This window comes from Glycine soja, chromosome 8 (genome assembly GCF_004193775.1).
Source record: "Glycine soja cultivar W05 chromosome 8, ASM419377v2, whole genome shotgun sequence".
Lineage (NCBI taxonomy): Eukaryota > Viridiplantae > Streptophyta > Magnoliopsida > Fabales > Fabaceae > Glycine > Glycine soja.
The window spans coordinates 7,139,413-7,156,559 of NC_041009.1; the positions used below are offsets into that span (position 1 = coordinate 7,139,413).

Here is a 17,147-nt window from a genome sequence, read left to right on the forward strand (position 1 = left end):
TTATATTAAGATTTAAATGATTTATTATAAATTTAGAAATATAACTAATATATTCAAATCCTTGATTATAAATTTTAATTACCATATAGTTTATATTTAAAACATCATTTATTTATTACAAAGTTTAATTATATAAAATGAAACATTTATCCTATGAAATTCATAAACTAAGATACCCATTTAAAAAAAAATACTAATAATGAAGCTAGAAAAAAGTATGCCCTCCAAAGTCCAAACCAATCCAAGTTCATCGAGATGGAAGAAGCATTGAAGAACCAATAGTAAACCCTCCTTATCAGCTATCACTTTGAAAACCCGCATTCGGCCAACACTATACAATACCATAACCTTATCTATCGCAACCACCGCCCAAATCACTCTCATCCAACTTCATCTCTCTCTTCCCCCAGTTGCCGGATCTGAATCACACCTTCACTCTTGCGATTTAATTACTGGTAATCTTTTTTTTTTAAGATTTTTTTTTATTTTGTGCAATTTAGTATTTTGGGTGGTTGGTGTTTAACTATATTTGGCTAATCATATAAATATTGACCTTGAAGATTGCAGATTCTATGAGGTTGAAATTGGAAAGTGTTGATGATTCGGACTTTGTTCTTTGAGTTGTTTTGCATGTTAATTGATGTGCTTTACTCCGTGTGTTTGTTTGTCTTAAATTAGAATGAACCAATGCTTTGTGTTTATGAAAATTTCATGCCCACCAGTTGCTTGATGGAATGGATATTAAGGTTACTACTTACTAGGGATAACATTGAATTCATGTTTTATGTATCCTTTTTCCATATTATAGAGTAGTTGAGGATGGCTCCTTTTGCTTTTGCAACATTGCCCTCTTCTCACATCTGCCGCCTCCCAAAGCCCACAAACTTGAAGTTTCGAGTTCGCTGCTCTACTGCCGCGTCTTCTCCTTCTTCGGTTTCCACTAGATCAAAAGCTGCTGGCTTTGATTTGAAGACATACTGGGCCAACCTAATGGTGCAGATCAATCAGAAGCTGGACGAAGCTATCCCGGTTCAGTTTCCTCCGCAGATATATGAAGCTATGAGGTATTCAGTCCTTGCCAAAGGTGCCAAGCGAGCCCCACCTGTTATGTGCATCTCTGCCTGTGAACTCTTTGGTGGCAGCCGCCTTGCCGCCTTTCCCACTGCCTGTGCCCTTGAAATGGTATTCTTCTTTCTGTACCCTCTTATTGTGTTTTTGCTAGGAACCAAGAATTGAAATGAGTAAGAAAATAACAGAAAATAGGAGAGAAAACTCTCCTCCAAGGGTTTCCCCTTCACAAAGGATTTCTCCTTTCACAAAGAGCTAATGCTCAATCTACAATTGATAAGATCCCCCTCTCTCGTATCCTTCTTCCTCTATTTATATCTAATAAACCCCTCTAACAAACTAATTAAACTCATTAGTAGTCTAACTATATTAACTAACTCTTCCTTCTCCTTATATCCTAACAGTTTTGATTGTATTGTAATTTTTTATTTATTTATTTTGATTATTGATGTTAAGATCTGAGACATTTGAGAGAGATTGGTTTATCATTGTCACAATTTTCTTTTTATCATAGAGCTACTGGACTGTATCAGTCAAATAAACCTGATCCTGATTCCCTCTTCTTTTTATTTTTAAAATAACATTAAATGTGTGTTTAGTTGTAGGAGTGTTGTGTTGTTCATGTAAGTGTTTTGGTTTCCATCTTCAGCTACCTGTATTTGCATCATACGGTACCTACGTTGACCTTTAGAGGAACTGTTAAGAATCCTTAGTTTTAATAATACCTTCATTTGCAATTTACATTGTTCTTTAACAAAATAGATTCTCTGGATCGGTATGTTTTGAACTCCTGATGAGATACAAAATAGGCTTATGAAATAATGATATTTACTTCACTAAAAAATAATGACAATAAACTGAATGTGTTTGAGTATTTTAAACATACATGGTTGTAGGCATATTATTAATGTTATATTTCTGTTGAAATCAGGTTCATGCAGCTTCATTGATACACGATGATCTTCCCTGCATGGATGACTCCCCCTCACGCCGTGGTCAGCCTTCAAACCATACCATCTATGGTGTTGACATGGCAATTCTTGCGGGCGATGCACTCTTTCCCCTTGGATTTCGACACATTGTTTCACAAACTCCATCAGACCTTGTGCCTGAGTCGCACCTCCTTCGTGTGATTGCCGAGATAGCCCGCTCTGTAGGATCCACTGGAATGGCTGCAGGGCAGTTCCTGGACCTTGAAGGAGGACCCAATGCAGTTGGATTTATACAAGAAAAAAAGTTTGGTGAAATGGGGGAGTCTTCTGCAGTGTGTGGAGGATTCTTGGCTGGAGCTGAAGATGATGAGATAGAGAGACTGAGGAGGTATGGGAGAGCTGTTGGGGTATTGTATGCAGTTGTGGATGATATTATAGAAGAGAGATTGAAAGTTGAGGGAGATGGTGACAGGAAAAACAAGGGTAAGAGTTATGCAGAGGTTTATGGAGTTGAAAAGGCAATAGAAAAAGCTGAAGAGCTCAGAGCAAAGGCTAAAGAAGAATTGGATGGATTTGAGAAGCATGGGGAACGGGTCTTTCCTCTCTACAGTTTTGTGGATTATGCTTTTGATAGAAGTTTCAGTGTTGATGATGCCAGTGGATAACGGGTGGTTCTTGATATTTATATATTTATAGTTCTTTGATTGATCGACTGACTACTTGATAATCGATCATTGCATTGCATAGAGAACTTACACAGTTTAGAAAACGGTACTGCAATTCTATACAATCAAATGAATCATCCTCAGCATTTAGACTTTACCGTTCTTTTTGTGTTGGATATCTTGACCATTTACAGAGATGAGGAAGTTCTGAAGCATGGACCCATAAAAAAAGAGGCATATCTAATTAAATATTATGATTTTTTTATATGACTATTTTTAAACTCCATTTCATTTCATCAATCAAATGAAATGGGGTTTATTCATTTCTTAATACACAAAGTTCGAGTTACATTTTCTCATAAAAAAATAATTGTGGTAGGAAGAATGGATTTCTCAATGGGAAATAGCAGATGTTAAGTTTGTTTTTGGTATTTTTTTGGTGTATAGCATATTTTTGGTATTTTTTTTAACTTACATATTGGGCCTATTGTGAACCAATGGCCACAAAGCATTTGACTGTTTGGTCCTTAAAATTGGGTTCCTCGTTGTGAAACGTTTGTAACATGCAAACTTGCCAAATGACAATGGACTATTGCTTCCTGCACCTCCTTTATGGCTTATGGAATGGTCAATCCAGAATGCACTCCTTTTTTGACTTCTGGAATGATCAATCCAGAAGGAAAAATAAAAACACTCAAGAAAGGATGTAGAAAGCAACTTGGAGGTGCAGGAAGTAACAGCCATGACAATGGCGAAGCAAAAGAGAGCATGCTCAAAAATCCAAACCCCAACAATGGTGGTTGTGAGTTTCCTTTTTGTGGGGAACCCTCTTCATTTCATATGGAGATTCCCTTTCTGAACAGGCAGGCAACAGCATTGGACACCACTTGCTGCCTAAAGTTTCCCTTTATAGTGTGAGGTCTACTATAAATAAAAGATGGACTCTTAGTGGGCCAAGCTTCAACTGTTTCCGTCCATCATCATGGCCCATTCAGAAGTTGAGTAGATGGACCGATGGAGAGTTACAGTGACCACAAAGTTCTAATTTGTCACTAGTTGATGTCTGAGTAATAATAACAATATAAATTATAAATATAAACTTAATTACTGTTTTAGTTCTTAAAGGAGGATGTATATTTTTTACAGGAAAGGGTGAAGGGTATTTTCGTTCTTTCACCCGGATTGCTGCTGCAATTTTGTCCATTCCTTTTTCTTTTTCTTCTTAATAATTGTTTGTCTGCCTCTTCATTCAGACACGTTTATCATATCATCACTCAAACATTAAGAAAAGCTTATGCCTCAGCCATCGTTTCTACTCGCTAGAGCGTAAGCATGGGCACTCAGAGAAGCAAACCCAGTTGTACCATCGTTGCCATCTTTCTAGCATTTTGTTGTTTTGTTTCTTCTTCGAAAGCAAAGCTTGAGAGTCTCCAACATGCGCCCAAAGCTGATGGGTCTCTAAGCTTCTTGGTGGTTGGAGACTGGGGTAGAAAAGGTGCTTATAACCAATCTCTTGTCGCTTTTCAGGTAATTAACAATCTAACATCAACTTAATTTCCATTTCTCCTTCTTCTCACTTCTCCTACCATTCCAATATGAGTCCATGTTAAAACATTTATATACTCCATTTTTAATTTGAATACGGTTACAAGACAATTGTATATATTTATTTTTTAGTGTAAACAAACCAATATAAATTATTACATATTTAACAATAAAAGATTTTTCTACATAAGTTTGTATTTATTTTTTAGTGTAAACAAACCAATATAAATTATTACATATTTAACAATAAAAGATTTTTCTACATAATTTTTCAAATGATTTTGTAATTGCTAATTTGTTTTATTTTTAATTATCAATGTCAATACATGATTATATATATATATATACAAACACACAAACAGACACACTGCGTGCATGATCTAGAATTCTAGATCTATCTGTTTTATTCTCTTTCCTCAAATGTTTTTCCTGTTGGAGCTGGAGAAACAGGAGGAGATAATCTAATTTGTGCAGATAGTCAAGGACTTTCACTTCATAAAGCTGCAAACACCACCGACACACTGTCCTTATTCTATGAATAAAAATTATTATTATTAATACAAATATTTAACAGTTTTAAAAAAAATTTATTAAGTTTTAAACTCAATTAGACAATTAATTTATATATTATTAAGAGACAGTATGGAAAATAGAAATCTGGCTATTGTTCTTGAATTCCACTATTCTGAGAAAAGATATAAAATATTAGATGCTGCTGCTGATATTTTAAGCTTGGGGGAAAAAATTGTATATTTTGATTGCCTTCAAAGAACACAAAAGTCATTTGATTAGGTTTTGTTTCGTGAATTCGAAGAAATATTTTATATACAGCTCAATTACATTTTTAACATTTTGCATGTAGATGGGTGTAATAGGAGAGAAATTGGACGTTGATTTTGTGATCTCAACGGGGGATAACTTCTACGACAATGGATTAACCGGAGTGTATGATCCATCCTTCGAAGAATCATTCACCAAAATCTACACGGCACCTAGCTTGCAGAAGAAGTGGTACAACGGTAAGCAGCATTGATTTTAAGTAGGACTTTATAATTATAGAGATTATGATGGAAGCAAAAGAATAAAACAAAATTTAAAACAAAATCATAGATATCTGTTTCTTGAAATTAATTAAAAATATAAGGTTTAAATACTTTTTTTAGTCATTATAATTTAATTGTTTTTTTTTTGTTTTTTGTCATTTGCAAAATAAATGTTGGTTTCAGACATTGTAAATTATGTTTGCATTTTATGTCATTAAACTGGTTTTAGATAGCATTTTGAATAGTAAAAAAATAGTTAAAAACAAAACAAACATAATTTCAAAGAATTAAAATTAATTTTTTTAACAAGGATGAAGAAAAAGAGGATTTTAAATTACATGAACTAAAAATTTATTTCAGCAAAAAAATATAACTGATACTTTTTTTTTAACTCTTGGTTTTGTGAAGTTTTGGGAAATCATGACTACAGGGGAAATGCCAAGGCACAAATAAGCCCTGTCCTTAGATACAGAGACAATAGATGGGTGTGCTTCAGATCATATACCCTCAATTCAGGTAAATGAGATGATTAATTAAATGAAAATAAATAAATCAAATCCTTTAAATGGTAATTTTATAATACTAATATTTTTTAAAATGTCTGATTAACGTGCATCTCAGAGTGAAATGGAGTTAAAGACATATAAAACAAAAAGAGAGATAAAAAAAATTATATGTGATAAGTGATTCATAAAAAACAAAGAAATTGATAAGAAAAAAGATGGATATTTATAAAAAAAATTCATGTTTTTCCATCATCTATCAGAAGAAAAATTGTTATTCATTTTTCAAAGAGATTAGGACGTTATTAGAATTTCAATTACCTAATACAGATTTGTATTTTGATATATTCGTTTTTATTGATATACTTTTGCTTTATTTGGTGGCAGAAAATGTAGACTTCTTTTTTGTAGACACAACTCCTTTTGTTGATAAATACTTCATTGAGGATAAAGGCCATAACTACGATTGGAGAGGCATACTACCCAGGAAGCGTTACATTTCTAACCTTCTCAAGGTAATTTTATTATGAATTCAAAAGTAATAATTAGTATATATAATTTCATAACAAAATATTTAAATGTGAAGAAAGATAAGCCCTCGTATATTTGATATCCTTTCTTATCATGAAGATGTAGATAATTCTAGATATATATTTTTCGGTCGAATGGGAACTTATTTCTTCACAAGAAAATGAAAGTGGCAAAATATATATTAGATCGTGATTAAAAATAGTTTTATTATTTAATTTTATTTAAAGGCATAAAGACATATACTTGACATTTGGAATTGCCAGGTATAATTTCCATAACAAACTTAAATAAACCTAATACTATATCGTTTTAATTAAGCATTCTCGTTTGGAAAATCATTTTATTTATATTTGACAATTGGCATTGCTTTTATAAGGACGTGGATTTGGCACTAAGACAATCAACAGCAACCTGGAAGGTAGTGATTGGCCATCATACAATCAAAAGCATTGGGCATCATGGAGACACCCAAGAACTTTTAATACATTTTCTCCCACTTCTTAAGGTATCCCACTTAGCTAATTAATGTCTTGTTAAATAAAATAAAATTGTGAACAAAAAATACTTATGAGTTCCAAATTAATGGCCTGAGGTTTTATTTCAAACGTTTAAACAAATTTGCAGGCAAATAATGTTGATTTGTACATAAACGGACACGATCACTGCTTGGAACATATAAGTAGCCTTGACAGGTGAACAACTTGTCCATTTATATGTCTGAAACCAAGAAACAATAAATGCCACGCATGCACATATGCATTTTGCATCTTTGATATCCAAAACTTGAACGATGTCTGTGCATATGTGAAATGCAGTTCAGTTCAATTTTTGACAAGTGGTGGTGGATCGAAGGCATGGAGAGGTGACACGAAACAGAGCGAAGGAGATGAGATGAAGTTTTACTACGACGGCCAAGGCTTCATGTCTGTGCATATTTCTCAAACTCAGCTTCGAATTTCTTTCTTTGATGTCTTCGGCAATGTCATCCACAAATGGAACACCTGCAAGTTTGACTCCTGTGACATGTAATAAGTTTACTAGTTAAACAATATAAAAACATATGTTCACATCTCATTGGCTGAATATTAAATTAAAAATAAAGCCTTGAAATAAATTAAAGTTTTTAGAATTTTAATTTAGTCATCAGAGCATTTTCAACTGCGAACTTAAATGAGTTGTTTAATTTAAGTAGTGCTGTTTATTTTTTTTTATTCATTAGAATAGATAATATGAAGTTATTTATATAAGTATTAGCATCAGCAGAATTAAATTAAATAATCATATAAAATATTTAAATTTATGTGAAATTGTAAAAGTCCTAAAATTAAGATAAACAATCTAATTTACTAATTATGCATTATAGATGTTTTAAAAACTAAAGTAAATATTTAATTACTTTAAAAAAATATTTTCCCCCTCTCTTTCTTCCGAAGGAAATGGGAAATAGGAATATGCGTTGTACTGTTGGTATAAAAGACTGCCATGAGAAGTTTCACGGATTAACAATCGTGTACGCTATTCTTTTCGTGGGAAGAAGATTGTCTATATGTTTGGATTATTATTTACGTTAAAATACATCTTTTCGCGCGTACAACTTTTTTTAAATATAAAATAATAAAACTATCCAGTGTCGTGTATGAGAAATAAAATATTATTTTATATAAATAATGATATTAATTTAGTCTACATATTTTTAATAATTTTATATTAATTTCATAGTATTATGAATTAACAGTAGCGTATATATATATATATACTATCTTCTCTGATAAAACTACAATCTTTCTATCTCTCTGGGTTGGAGAACTTGCAGCGCAGGTCCTTAAAATTAAACCATGGCTTCATCTTTAAACCAACGCATGGTATTCCCTGTTATGGTCGTAGTTGGTATGTTTTGCTTATTGGTAACTCCTTCTATTGCCGAACTTCCAAGATTCAAACACCCTCCAAAAAAACAACAATCTCTTAATATATTGGTCCTTGGAGATTGGGGAAGAAAAGGAACCTACAATCAATCTTTGGTCGCCAATCAGGTTTAATTTTAGCCTAATCTCCCTCTTTTATATTTTCATATTCTTTCCTTGACTAAGTTATGAATCTCATTGTCGTATATAATAGATAATAATACAAAGCATAATTTAATATTAATCGAATATATATTGTTCTGCTTCTGCACAAGGAATTTGCATGCAACCGCACATAACATGTGATCGGTTAGTTCACATGAAAAACTGCTCTTACCCAAAGTCTAAATTTCTAATGATGGATTTTTAGTTCAAATCGCATAATTATAACCCTTGTTTAAGACTAAAAGCAATGATGATGCTAACTATACGGAGTGCAGTTTTGTATTTTCAGTATGTTCAAACAAAAGGTTGTAGTTAATCTATTATCCGTATGTATTGTCGAATTATGTACAGAAACTAATAGCATTTGCTGAATTGACGAGAAAAATCAATTCATTCGATTAATAAGTTTTTATGATGAATGAGTTTGTTTAAATTTTTTAAAAAATATATAATAAATATTTTTTTATATAAATATTTTTTAAAAAGTAGATAAAATTTTCTTCTTAAAATAAATAGAAAAATATTTTTTAAAACAAAAAAAATTCAAAAAAATACACTAAAAAAATAAAATTACTTATTTTATTAAAATAAACATTTATTTCAACAAATAAATTTAAACAAACCACTGATCATATATTCTCCAATTGATTTATTGTTTCTTTTATGTTAATATGTTTCATCAAGCATATATAAGTCTGGCATATTCCATATGCTTCGCATAGATGTTGATACATTTTCAACCATTCACCTCTTAGCTTTACTTTACGGGTTAATTAATTAATTAATTAATATATAAATTCACTTTTTCTCTTAGCTTTATCAGGTTATTATGAACATGCATTCCGTATATTCTTTCCACTTTTTTCTTTCTTATTTTTTTATCAGATCAATTATTATATTTATCATTTTTTTTTATAATCTTTCACTTTCCATCCCTCGTTAGCCTAGGATTGATCGAATGATAAGTGAGATTTAAAATAAATTTTAAAAAAGTATATTATTTTAAATAAAAAAATAATATATTAATTTTTTTAAAACATGTTACCTTTTTATCTAATAAATGTGATGCTTTTTGTTTCATAAAATCTATAATTAAATACTTTTTTATTAGTAAACCTAAGATTTAAACATCAGTTATTTTATCTTTGAATCACCTGAATTTTACCCTCAAATCAAAATGGACGTTGCACATTACCCATTTTCATCCGTTACTTCTCTTTTTTTTTTTTTTCTTCTATCTATCTCTGTCTTCCATTAATTAATAATAGCAACATGCATACATTTCATGTCATCACTAATCTACCTTTGCCCTTTTTATTGTGGTGTCTTTTAAAATTTGGGATACAAGAGATATACGATTTGAATTTCTGCCTCTGATAATCTCTCTCCCCAAAACCATGGTCCCTACAGAAGGAACGTTTCTCTAGTATGTACAGTACCATGGATAATATGAACCTTTCATATAGTGCAGAGTGTTGAGTTTTTAATGCAGTTGGACAATTGTGACTTGTGAGACCTATGGTTTCTAAACCCACCAGCACACTAGAACGACGTGGCCAAGCACATTTTTTTCCACCTTCAATCTTTTGGAGATAATCTCACGCATATTCCAAGGCATATTCCAATAGAACATTATGATGCTATTAATCATTATAAAAATTAGACAAAAACAGACATTTCGTGTCTAATTGTTTTTTCATATTTTTTAAATAAAAAAAGTTAACAAAAGTTAGTTGATGGTTTAAATATAATTATATGAATAAAATAATAATTTATAAATGTAGTTATAAAATAAAATAAATATAAAATATGTACATCAAAACATTTTATTTCTTTTATATATAATTATTGATAATGATAATAATGCTGGTAGTTATTGAAATACACCTCACTTGGCAAATTCCAAATGAGTAAGTTTTTCTTTTCATAATGGCATTTAGCCTTCAATTTGTGATTGACTCCACACCACTAGAGTTTATGATAAACCCATGTGTTCAGTCTACATATAATTAAACACCAAATTGTTTCGATCTACCCAATTCATCTAACTTGTACAATTTATTATACATTTTTAAAAGAAATTAAAAGCTTCTCCCGTGTGTATATGTAAAATTTAATTAAATATCATCACAATATATTTAAAAGTTTTTTTAAGGGACATTATACTTAAAATTAAAGTTTGACAATGATAATAATTATGTGATGTGTCGAGTATTTCTAATAATTAGATGGCAGGATAAAATACTAATACTCATATTCATCAAAACAAAATTAGTTGCTATTATTAAATCATTGAAGTTTATTTTCGCAAGACAAGATTTTTTTTTAATCAACCTACCCTATCCATCAGAATAAAACAAAATACACATGAAAAAAACTTACAAATTTGACGGAACATATAGGCTTAATTAAGTTTTTAATAATGTCGGTAATATAGGTTATTTTTAAATTATTATCTAACATTTATTCTTTTTTTTAACAAGTAAAAGACAAAGTTTTCAATTTCAGTTTAGTATCTGCGTTACTCATCTTCTGATGACTTAGTAGATGAAATACCACGTTATCACACCTTATTATATACACCTCATTATCACATCATCATCATTAATTATGTGATAATGATTGATGATGTGGTAATGAAGTGTCAGTTATTTTAACGTGATGACGTACCACATCATTACTTAACAAAAGAAAACTAATCACAAGTAATAATTTGAAACAAAAAAATTTCAGATAATTATTTGACAAAAAATAAATTTTTAGATAATAATCTGAAAATGATCTATTTTTTAGGTATAAAAACTTAATTTTTACGAAGATGGAGGTGTATCCAGCGAGTAATAACTCTTCATTGCTTTTTTTAGATGGGAATTGTGGGGGAGAAACTAGATATAGATTTTGTGATCTCCACAGGTGACAATTTTTACGAAGATGGACTAAAAGGGGTTGATGATCCAGCATTCTACCAGTCTTTCATCCACATGTACACTGCCCCCAGCTTGCAAAAGACATGGTACACTGGTATGTTAATACTACAAATAATTTAACCATAGTGTCTGGTGTGCCAATTTTATAAAATTATTTTCTAATTAAGAAATTGATATATCTTCCTTCTTTTTTTTACTGTGGTAGTTCTGGGTAACCATGACTACAGAGGCGATGTTGAGGCACAACTAAGTCCAATTCTAAAACAAAAAGATAGCAGATGGCTTTGCATGAGATCTTTTATTCTCGATGGAGGTATAATTTACACATTTGTATTTTAAGAAATAATACTTTAAATGAAATAATGTAATTGATTTTTGAAACCGTTATACTTAACATGAATTATTCACAACAGATTTTTTTACTGAAACGATTTTTTTTTTATCATTGTGTGATTTATGTAGTCAACTTCAGGTAACCTGATAAGATTTTATTTTGGTTGTAAATAATGTAATTCATGTTGTAATGTTTTGTGATGATTACATAATAATTGTAGAAGTATTCATTTATTGAATTAAACCTTATAACAATGGTGTTTTTGCCCCTAATTTGTGTAGAAATTGTGGAATTTTTCTTTGTGGACACGACTCCATTTGTCGAGGAGTACTTCACGGACCCAGGAGAACATACCTATGACTGGGAAGGCGTGCTTCCTCGCCTAGCTTACGTTTCAAAACTCTTGAAGGTTAGTTACAATTTACAAATTCAAATTTGTTGACTTTTGTCAAGAAATAATGTCTAGTGAGTTCCAAAAGGCATTCTAAAATAAAATAAGCGGCCATTTTAGTATTTAATTTCTTAAAATGAATTAGCGGTTGAAAATTATGACATGGTCTAGGAAAATGTCACATCATTTTAACAAGTCCATAATGGACTGTTCTTGGAATCTATCCTTCTGTAGGATGTTGATTCAGCTTTGGCTCAATCAAAAGCAAAATGGAAGATGGTGGTGGGTCATCATACCATCAATAGTGCTGGGCATCATGGTAGCACCGAAGATCTTAAACAGCTACTTGTTCCCATCTTAGAGGTAATCAAATCACATTCTCAAATTAATACGTTAATTACTCGTATTTAAGATTCCTCATGTTTTTAGTATGACAATTACATTGCTGCCATATTAAAACAATTAGCTTAGAGCCTGAGACCATATTAAATCTTCAATTCCCTTATAATTGTTGAAATGATTGCATGGAAATTTTACAATTTCTGACCAGTTAGTTTCTTCATTATTGGTCCAGGCAAACAACGTTGATGCATACATAAATGGGCATGACCACTGCTTGCAGCACATAATTGACAATAATAAGTAAGCATATATCTTACTCTTAAATGGTTAGCTTCAACACCGTCACTGTTCTGACATTCAAGCTTTTGTGGTTTGCATAAACAATCTAGTGGAATTCACTTTATAACAAGTGGAGGGGGATCAAAGGCATGGTCAGGCGATGTCAAGCCGTGGAAACTGGAAGAACTGAAGTTGTATTATGATGGGCAAGGATTCATGTCTATGCAGATCACCAAAAGCACTGCATATATCATATTTTATGATGCTTTTGGCAAAGTTTTGCATACATGGAGCATATCCAAAGACCGTAACGTAGCAGCCTGGATATAATAAGCTAAAGTACACACATTACCAGCTCTATGTTATGAAAATGGAGGTCCCTATGGCTGGCAAATAGGACAACTTTAAAAATGTACTATTTGTAACAAAGTAAAGAAGAAAAAAGAACGTTTAGAGAAGTCCTAATGGTCTTGCAGTAGCTGTAATATTGCACCCAAACACGTGCTACCGAAGTTTGAGAAACAAAGGCATACAGTACATTGTAGTATTTGCAACCTAGTATTGATGCAGAAAAATCATGAGTCACTTAGCAGGGCAACCCAATCTACATCAAGTATGCATAACACTTAAATTTATGATAAATCTCGAGATATCTGTTAGTCACATTTCTCATTTCTTCCCAAGAAGCTTTGCCTTAAAACTTTCCCAAAGCACATTAAATTGAATAATGCTATCAAAGCAAACCTTCACAAACTACTTTTTAGTTGTTTCAACAGTGCTTTTCTCCAAATTTTTAACCCAAGCACAATTGTAGGTGGTTACTTTTTCTTGGAATTGTTGATCACAAATACTACTCTAATTGCACATTATATATAGACTCATGCATTCTCCAGTAAGGCAACTGTAAATGAATTTGTTTGCTTAAGTTTGACGCATAATCTTCCCAAGCAGCAACTGCAGCTAGAACTTCTGACCAGTCAAAGCAAATGCATCCCTTTTCTTCCGAAGGCATATTACAGAAAACTTTGGATGCAAAATCATTATCATTCAAAAGTACAGAATTCAGACCACTGATTTTCTCTCTCTGTACCTCTGTCACTTTTAGTACCTTGGAGTCTATATTTGACATGTTGTTCAGTAAAGCTGATCCTTTCCAACAATAGAAATGGACAACCTGTTCAAGCAAAGAACATGAATCAGAGTAGTTGCAGAAACTTTTCCAAAAGCAATCAAGATTATAAATTGCAAGAAATCATTCATGCGCAAACAACAGTAGTAAATGCAGTTAAAGAAAAATCAAGGGACCATATTAAATCATAAAATGCAAATAAAAGAGAAAAGGTACATCTATTTTTAAGTCTCTTAAAGAAACTTGGGGGACCCAGTTTAACTTTTTAAGATTCCTTCTATTCTCGTGCTGAAATAGGAGTTACTAACAACAAAAGAAACACATCCAAACAACTTTGACGACATAAGTCCAAAACGACATGATACATTTAAGTACTAATCTTAACATCAAGATATAGAAACTACAAAATCCTAGTTGATGTAATGTACTCAGGCTGGCAGTTAACCTATACTTTTAGAAAGCATTCTCCATATATTAAATAGCAAGAATTTCCCACATATGTATTGATGGGTGGTCCGATTGTTCTACAGATAACTCATTGATAGTTTTCATTAATAAAATCTGCTAAACTTACCATTATCTCTTTGTCTTCAAGAATCTCATCTTTTAAAAATAGTAATAATATCTAACACCGGCGTTCTTCCCATTGGAAAAAGTGGAAAACTAAATTTCTAGTTAGTTTAGTTTTGCTTTGGCACTTTTTCCAAGCACAACAAAAGATTGAGTACCAGTGGCATTTATAAACCTGCTTTTTGTAAAGGGTGAAAAAGGAGACCAAAAATCATGGTCACTTCTTATAGGCTTTCAATGTATATTCACGTGCATTTGTTATACACTTGATCTTTCAATATTAACAGCGGGGAAAAACTTAGATAGGATTCTTTAAAATACCTGAAGTGCATGCATAATATTGACGAATTCCTGGTCTAACAACTCATTATCCCTCACTAAACGCACTGGCTTTACCAGTAATTCAAAGACATCAGACTCACAGCTACTGTCTTGAGAAATATATATGTCGTATCCAAGAACATGCAGTCTAGCCCAGGATATATTAAAACCGAATTGATAATTGGAAGCTTGGTCCTTAGAAAACCAGTACATATTACTGGATGCTGGCAAAGGTAGGTATGAATCAGCCACGTTCTCATGTAGCAGGTGTTGTGAAAGAAGAGAAATGAGCTTCATATCCTCATCATGGGAGCCATCACGACTGAACCATAAAGCAAGTGTGAGCCTTTCTCCCTCAGTTATCTGTAACAAGATAACTTCATATCAGAAAAATTTAAGACGGCTATATATTTATTGATGAGTGAACTATCTTTCGCTTGAATGATTTCATATCAATTTAGTCCTTCAAAAAATTATTTACAACCGTTACCTACATCAGTCTCAAAATCTATTCAATCTCTATTGATAGTCAATAAAACAGATGAAAGTTTCCTGTCTGCATATTTTGTCCAAATGAAACAGAAAGGTCTATATTCTATTATCATATTTGTTGAAAATTTGAAATAAAAAATGCAATAATTTTTTTAAATAAAATAAAAGGTAAATATAGATAATAGCAGCCTACTTACTCTTTGCACTCATTTGAAATGGACAGAATAATTTCTTATCTATGTTATGAATGATGTACAACATATTTATACACTGTTTATGATTTAGGGAAATGAATCACGCTTGAATTAGGGAAATGAATTGTTGGCATGACAATAATGAAATCAGCTTTTGATTGAGGCTGATTGATGAGAGAAACAATAATCAATATAAGAAGCCAAATCATGTTAGTTTACAAAGAATTCCTTTTCTTGGACTCCGGAGTTAGGGAGGACGCAATAAAGATTCAATTCTGATTTAACATTAAAGTTGAACATTTCAAGTAAATAAATAGACACACAAAAGAAAAAGAGAGCATTTGAATATACCTCATCAACAGAATGAATGTTACGGTCATCAGCTGTGTACATCACAACATCCTGAAATAAAAAACTATCATCCTCAAGTTCAAAAAAAGATAAACATAGTGAAAGACTGTTCATTTCCTACTTTGAATGATAAATGAACATATTATAGTTCAATAACAAAATTTACAGAACATATTATGCCACTGCGAGAATGTTAACAGCAGATTAAATTACATTTAAGAAAAGAGGGAAAACTCACTCCGGCTTTTGGCACAATTGACTTGGGCTCACCATCCTGGAAGTGAAAGAGTCCACCACTGAAATCCTTGCCATAAGTATTCAAATAGCATACTGCCTTTCATGGTATTACCAAAAGGGAGAAAAAAGCTGTAATCAATAGTGTATAATATAACAAGAATTCAATATCTTAAAAAGGGGTTGATCGGTTGAATAATAATACTCACTGAGAAGTGGCGTTGTTTGAGGTAGGGCCTGTTATCATCACTATGCCATCCAATGCTTGCTCCTCTACTCCAACTAATTCATAGTACCATCAAACAAGGTGGTAAAAATGCTTATTCATAGAGAATAAAAACCAAAATTGAAGTGAGGAAATGTAAGGTAACCAACCTGATTAAACCAGTGAATTCAATGAAGAGCTCATACTCACACTTGAAAAACTCCTCTAACTTGTCTTTCAACCTTTCTGCCACCAAATTTGAGAACAAATAAAAATAAATAAATTCATTGAAAATGATTGTTAAATTGTGGGTGGGGTAAGTAAAAATGAAGTTTTGATGTAAAACTACCTCTGATGGGTATAAAAGGAATGATGAAGTGGGAAGAGTTGGTAGCAATGAGATGGGAGAGAGTGGTGGAGAAGACATTGGGTCTGTAACCCACCGTGCTGCTACTCTTATGGATGAATTCCAATTCCTTCACCAAAATCAAAATCAGAATCAGAAAGAAGAAAGAGGAAAGAAAGAATGAATGAAAGAAACTAACTTTGCATTCATCGAGGGAGAGGAAGTTGGGGATGAAGAGGCGTAGTTGTTGAGGTTCAAACTCAACCACGGCCATTGCTACTGAACTCTGTCGTGTGTTTGTGTTTCTTCAAATGTTATTATTACCTACGGATCGGATTCGCATGTACTTTACTCTCAGCGTAATTGCTGACTGCTTCCGCAGTCCCACTTTGTCACGTACTTTATACCCACCTTTCTCACCCGGGTTAGGGCTAAGCTATTCAACTGCAAAATTTATATTTATAAAAAAAAAAAAGAATCAAAATTAACAAGCTATATTAAAAACGTTTAATTTTAATATACTGTGATCCTAAAAAAATATTCTCAATTTATAATGAATAAATAAAATATATTGTTAAAGTAGTTATAATTAAAATTGATAGTTTTAAACATATGATAATTTATGGTTAGATTATATTATTCGTTTATTTCATTTAAATTTATGTTAAAAAATATT

General features: G+C 31.8%; 4 protein-coding genes across 6 annotated transcripts; 3 read left to right on the forward strand and 1 right to left on the reverse strand.

Moving 5' to 3' along the window:
- Positions 1-221: 221 nt before the first annotated feature.
- On the forward strand, positions 222-2,822 carry LOC114421543 (heterodimeric geranylgeranyl pyrophosphate synthase small subunit, chloroplastic). The gene is made up of 3 exons (XM_028387512.1): positions 222-455; positions 809-1,182; positions 2,000-2,822. The coding sequence occupies exons 2-3, from the start codon at positions 820-822 to the stop codon at positions 2,663-2,665; spliced, it is 1,029 nt and encodes a 342-aa protein (XP_028243313.1). The 5' UTR covers positions 222-455; positions 809-819; the 3' UTR covers positions 2,666-2,822.
- Positions 2,823-3,864: 1,042 nt separating this feature from the next.
- Positions 3,865-7,475, forward strand: LOC114421544 (purple acid phosphatase 3-like). Of its 2 annotated transcripts, XM_028387513.1 has the most exons (7): positions 3,890-4,192; positions 5,073-5,229; positions 5,662-5,769; positions 6,144-6,271; positions 6,664-6,792; positions 6,912-6,979; positions 7,103-7,475. In XM_028387513.1, the coding sequence occupies exons 1-7, from the start codon at positions 3,998-4,000 to the stop codon at positions 7,314-7,316; spliced, it is 999 nt and encodes a 332-aa protein (XP_028243314.1). In that variant the 5' UTR covers positions 3,890-3,997; the 3' UTR covers positions 7,317-7,475. The 2 variants fall into 2 exon arrangements, with proteins under 2 accessions (XP_028243315.1, XP_028243314.1); XM_028387514.1 differs by lacking the exon at positions 5,662-5,769 and having other exon boundaries at positions 3,865-4,192.
- Positions 7,476-8,058: 583 nt separating this feature from the next.
- On the forward strand, positions 8,059-13,294 carry LOC114421546 (purple acid phosphatase 7-like). Its single transcript, XM_028387518.1, has 7 exons — positions 8,059-8,320; positions 11,221-11,377; positions 11,489-11,596; positions 11,899-12,026; positions 12,243-12,371; positions 12,583-12,650; positions 12,740-13,294. The coding sequence occupies exons 1-7, from the start codon at positions 8,123-8,125 to the stop codon at positions 12,957-12,959; spliced, it is 1,008 nt and encodes a 335-aa protein (XP_028243319.1). The 5' UTR covers positions 8,059-8,122; the 3' UTR covers positions 12,960-13,294.
- On the reverse strand, positions 13,095-16,895 carry LOC114421545. 2 transcript variants are annotated; one of them, XM_028387516.1, is made up of 8 exons: positions 16,671-16,895; positions 16,475-16,580; positions 16,296-16,371; positions 16,130-16,202; positions 15,925-16,020; positions 15,687-15,737; positions 14,650-15,012; positions 13,095-13,803 (listed from the first exon to the last, which is right to left on the reverse strand). In XM_028387516.1, the coding sequence occupies exons 1-8, from the start codon at positions 16,743-16,745 to the stop codon at positions 13,480-13,482; spliced, it is 1,164 nt and encodes a 387-aa protein (XP_028243317.1). In that variant the 5' UTR covers positions 16,746-16,895; the 3' UTR covers positions 13,095-13,479. The 2 variants fall into 2 exon arrangements, with proteins under 2 accessions (XP_028243317.1, XP_028243316.1); XM_028387515.1 differs by having other exon boundaries at positions 16,475-16,601; positions 16,671-16,893.
- Positions 16,896-17,147: the final 252 nt, after the last annotated feature.

Bases quoted from the DNA above. Each gene is read 5' to 3' on its own strand.
- LOC114421543 (XM_028387512.1), top strand. From the start codon at position 820: ATGGCTCCTTTTGCTTTTGCAACATTGCCCTCTTCTCACATCTGCCGC. The intron at 1,183-1,999 runs GTATTCTTCTTT...TGTTGAAATCAG, and splicing joins CTGCCTGTGCCCTTGAAATG to GTTCATGCAGCTTCATTGAT.
- LOC114421544 (XM_028387513.1), top strand. From the start codon at position 3,998: ATGGGCACTCAGAGAAGCAAACCCAGTTGTACCATCGTTGCCATCTTT. The intron at 5,230-5,661 runs GTAAGCAGCATT...GGTTTTGTGAAG, and splicing joins GCAGAAGAAGTGGTACAACG to TTTTGGGAAATCATGACTAC. The intron at 6,980-7,102 runs GTGAACAACTTG...TGTGAAATGCAG, and splicing joins CATATAAGTAGCCTTGACAG to TTCAGTTCAATTTTTGACAA.
- LOC114421546 (XM_028387518.1), top strand. From the start codon at position 8,123: ATGGCTTCATCTTTAAACCAACGCATGGTATTCCCTGTTATGGTCGTA. The intron at 11,378-11,488 runs GTATGTTAATAC...TTACTGTGGTAG, and splicing joins GCAAAAGACATGGTACACTG to TTCTGGGTAACCATGACTAC. The intron at 12,027-12,242 runs GTTAGTTACAAT...ATCCTTCTGTAG, and splicing joins ACGTTTCAAAACTCTTGAAG to GATGTTGATTCAGCTTTGGC.
- LOC114421545 (XM_028387515.1), bottom strand. From the start codon at position 16,745: ATGGCCGTGGTTGAGTTTGAACCTCAACAACTACGCCTCTTCATCCCC. The intron at 16,372-16,474 runs GTAGTTTTACAT...ATTTGGTGGCAG, and splicing joins TCCTTTTATACCCATCAGAG to AAAGGTTGAAAGACAAGTTA. The intron at 16,203-16,295 runs GTTGGTTACCTT...ACTATGAATTAG, and splicing joins GAATTCACTGGTTTAATCAG to TTGGAGTAGAGGAGCAAGCA.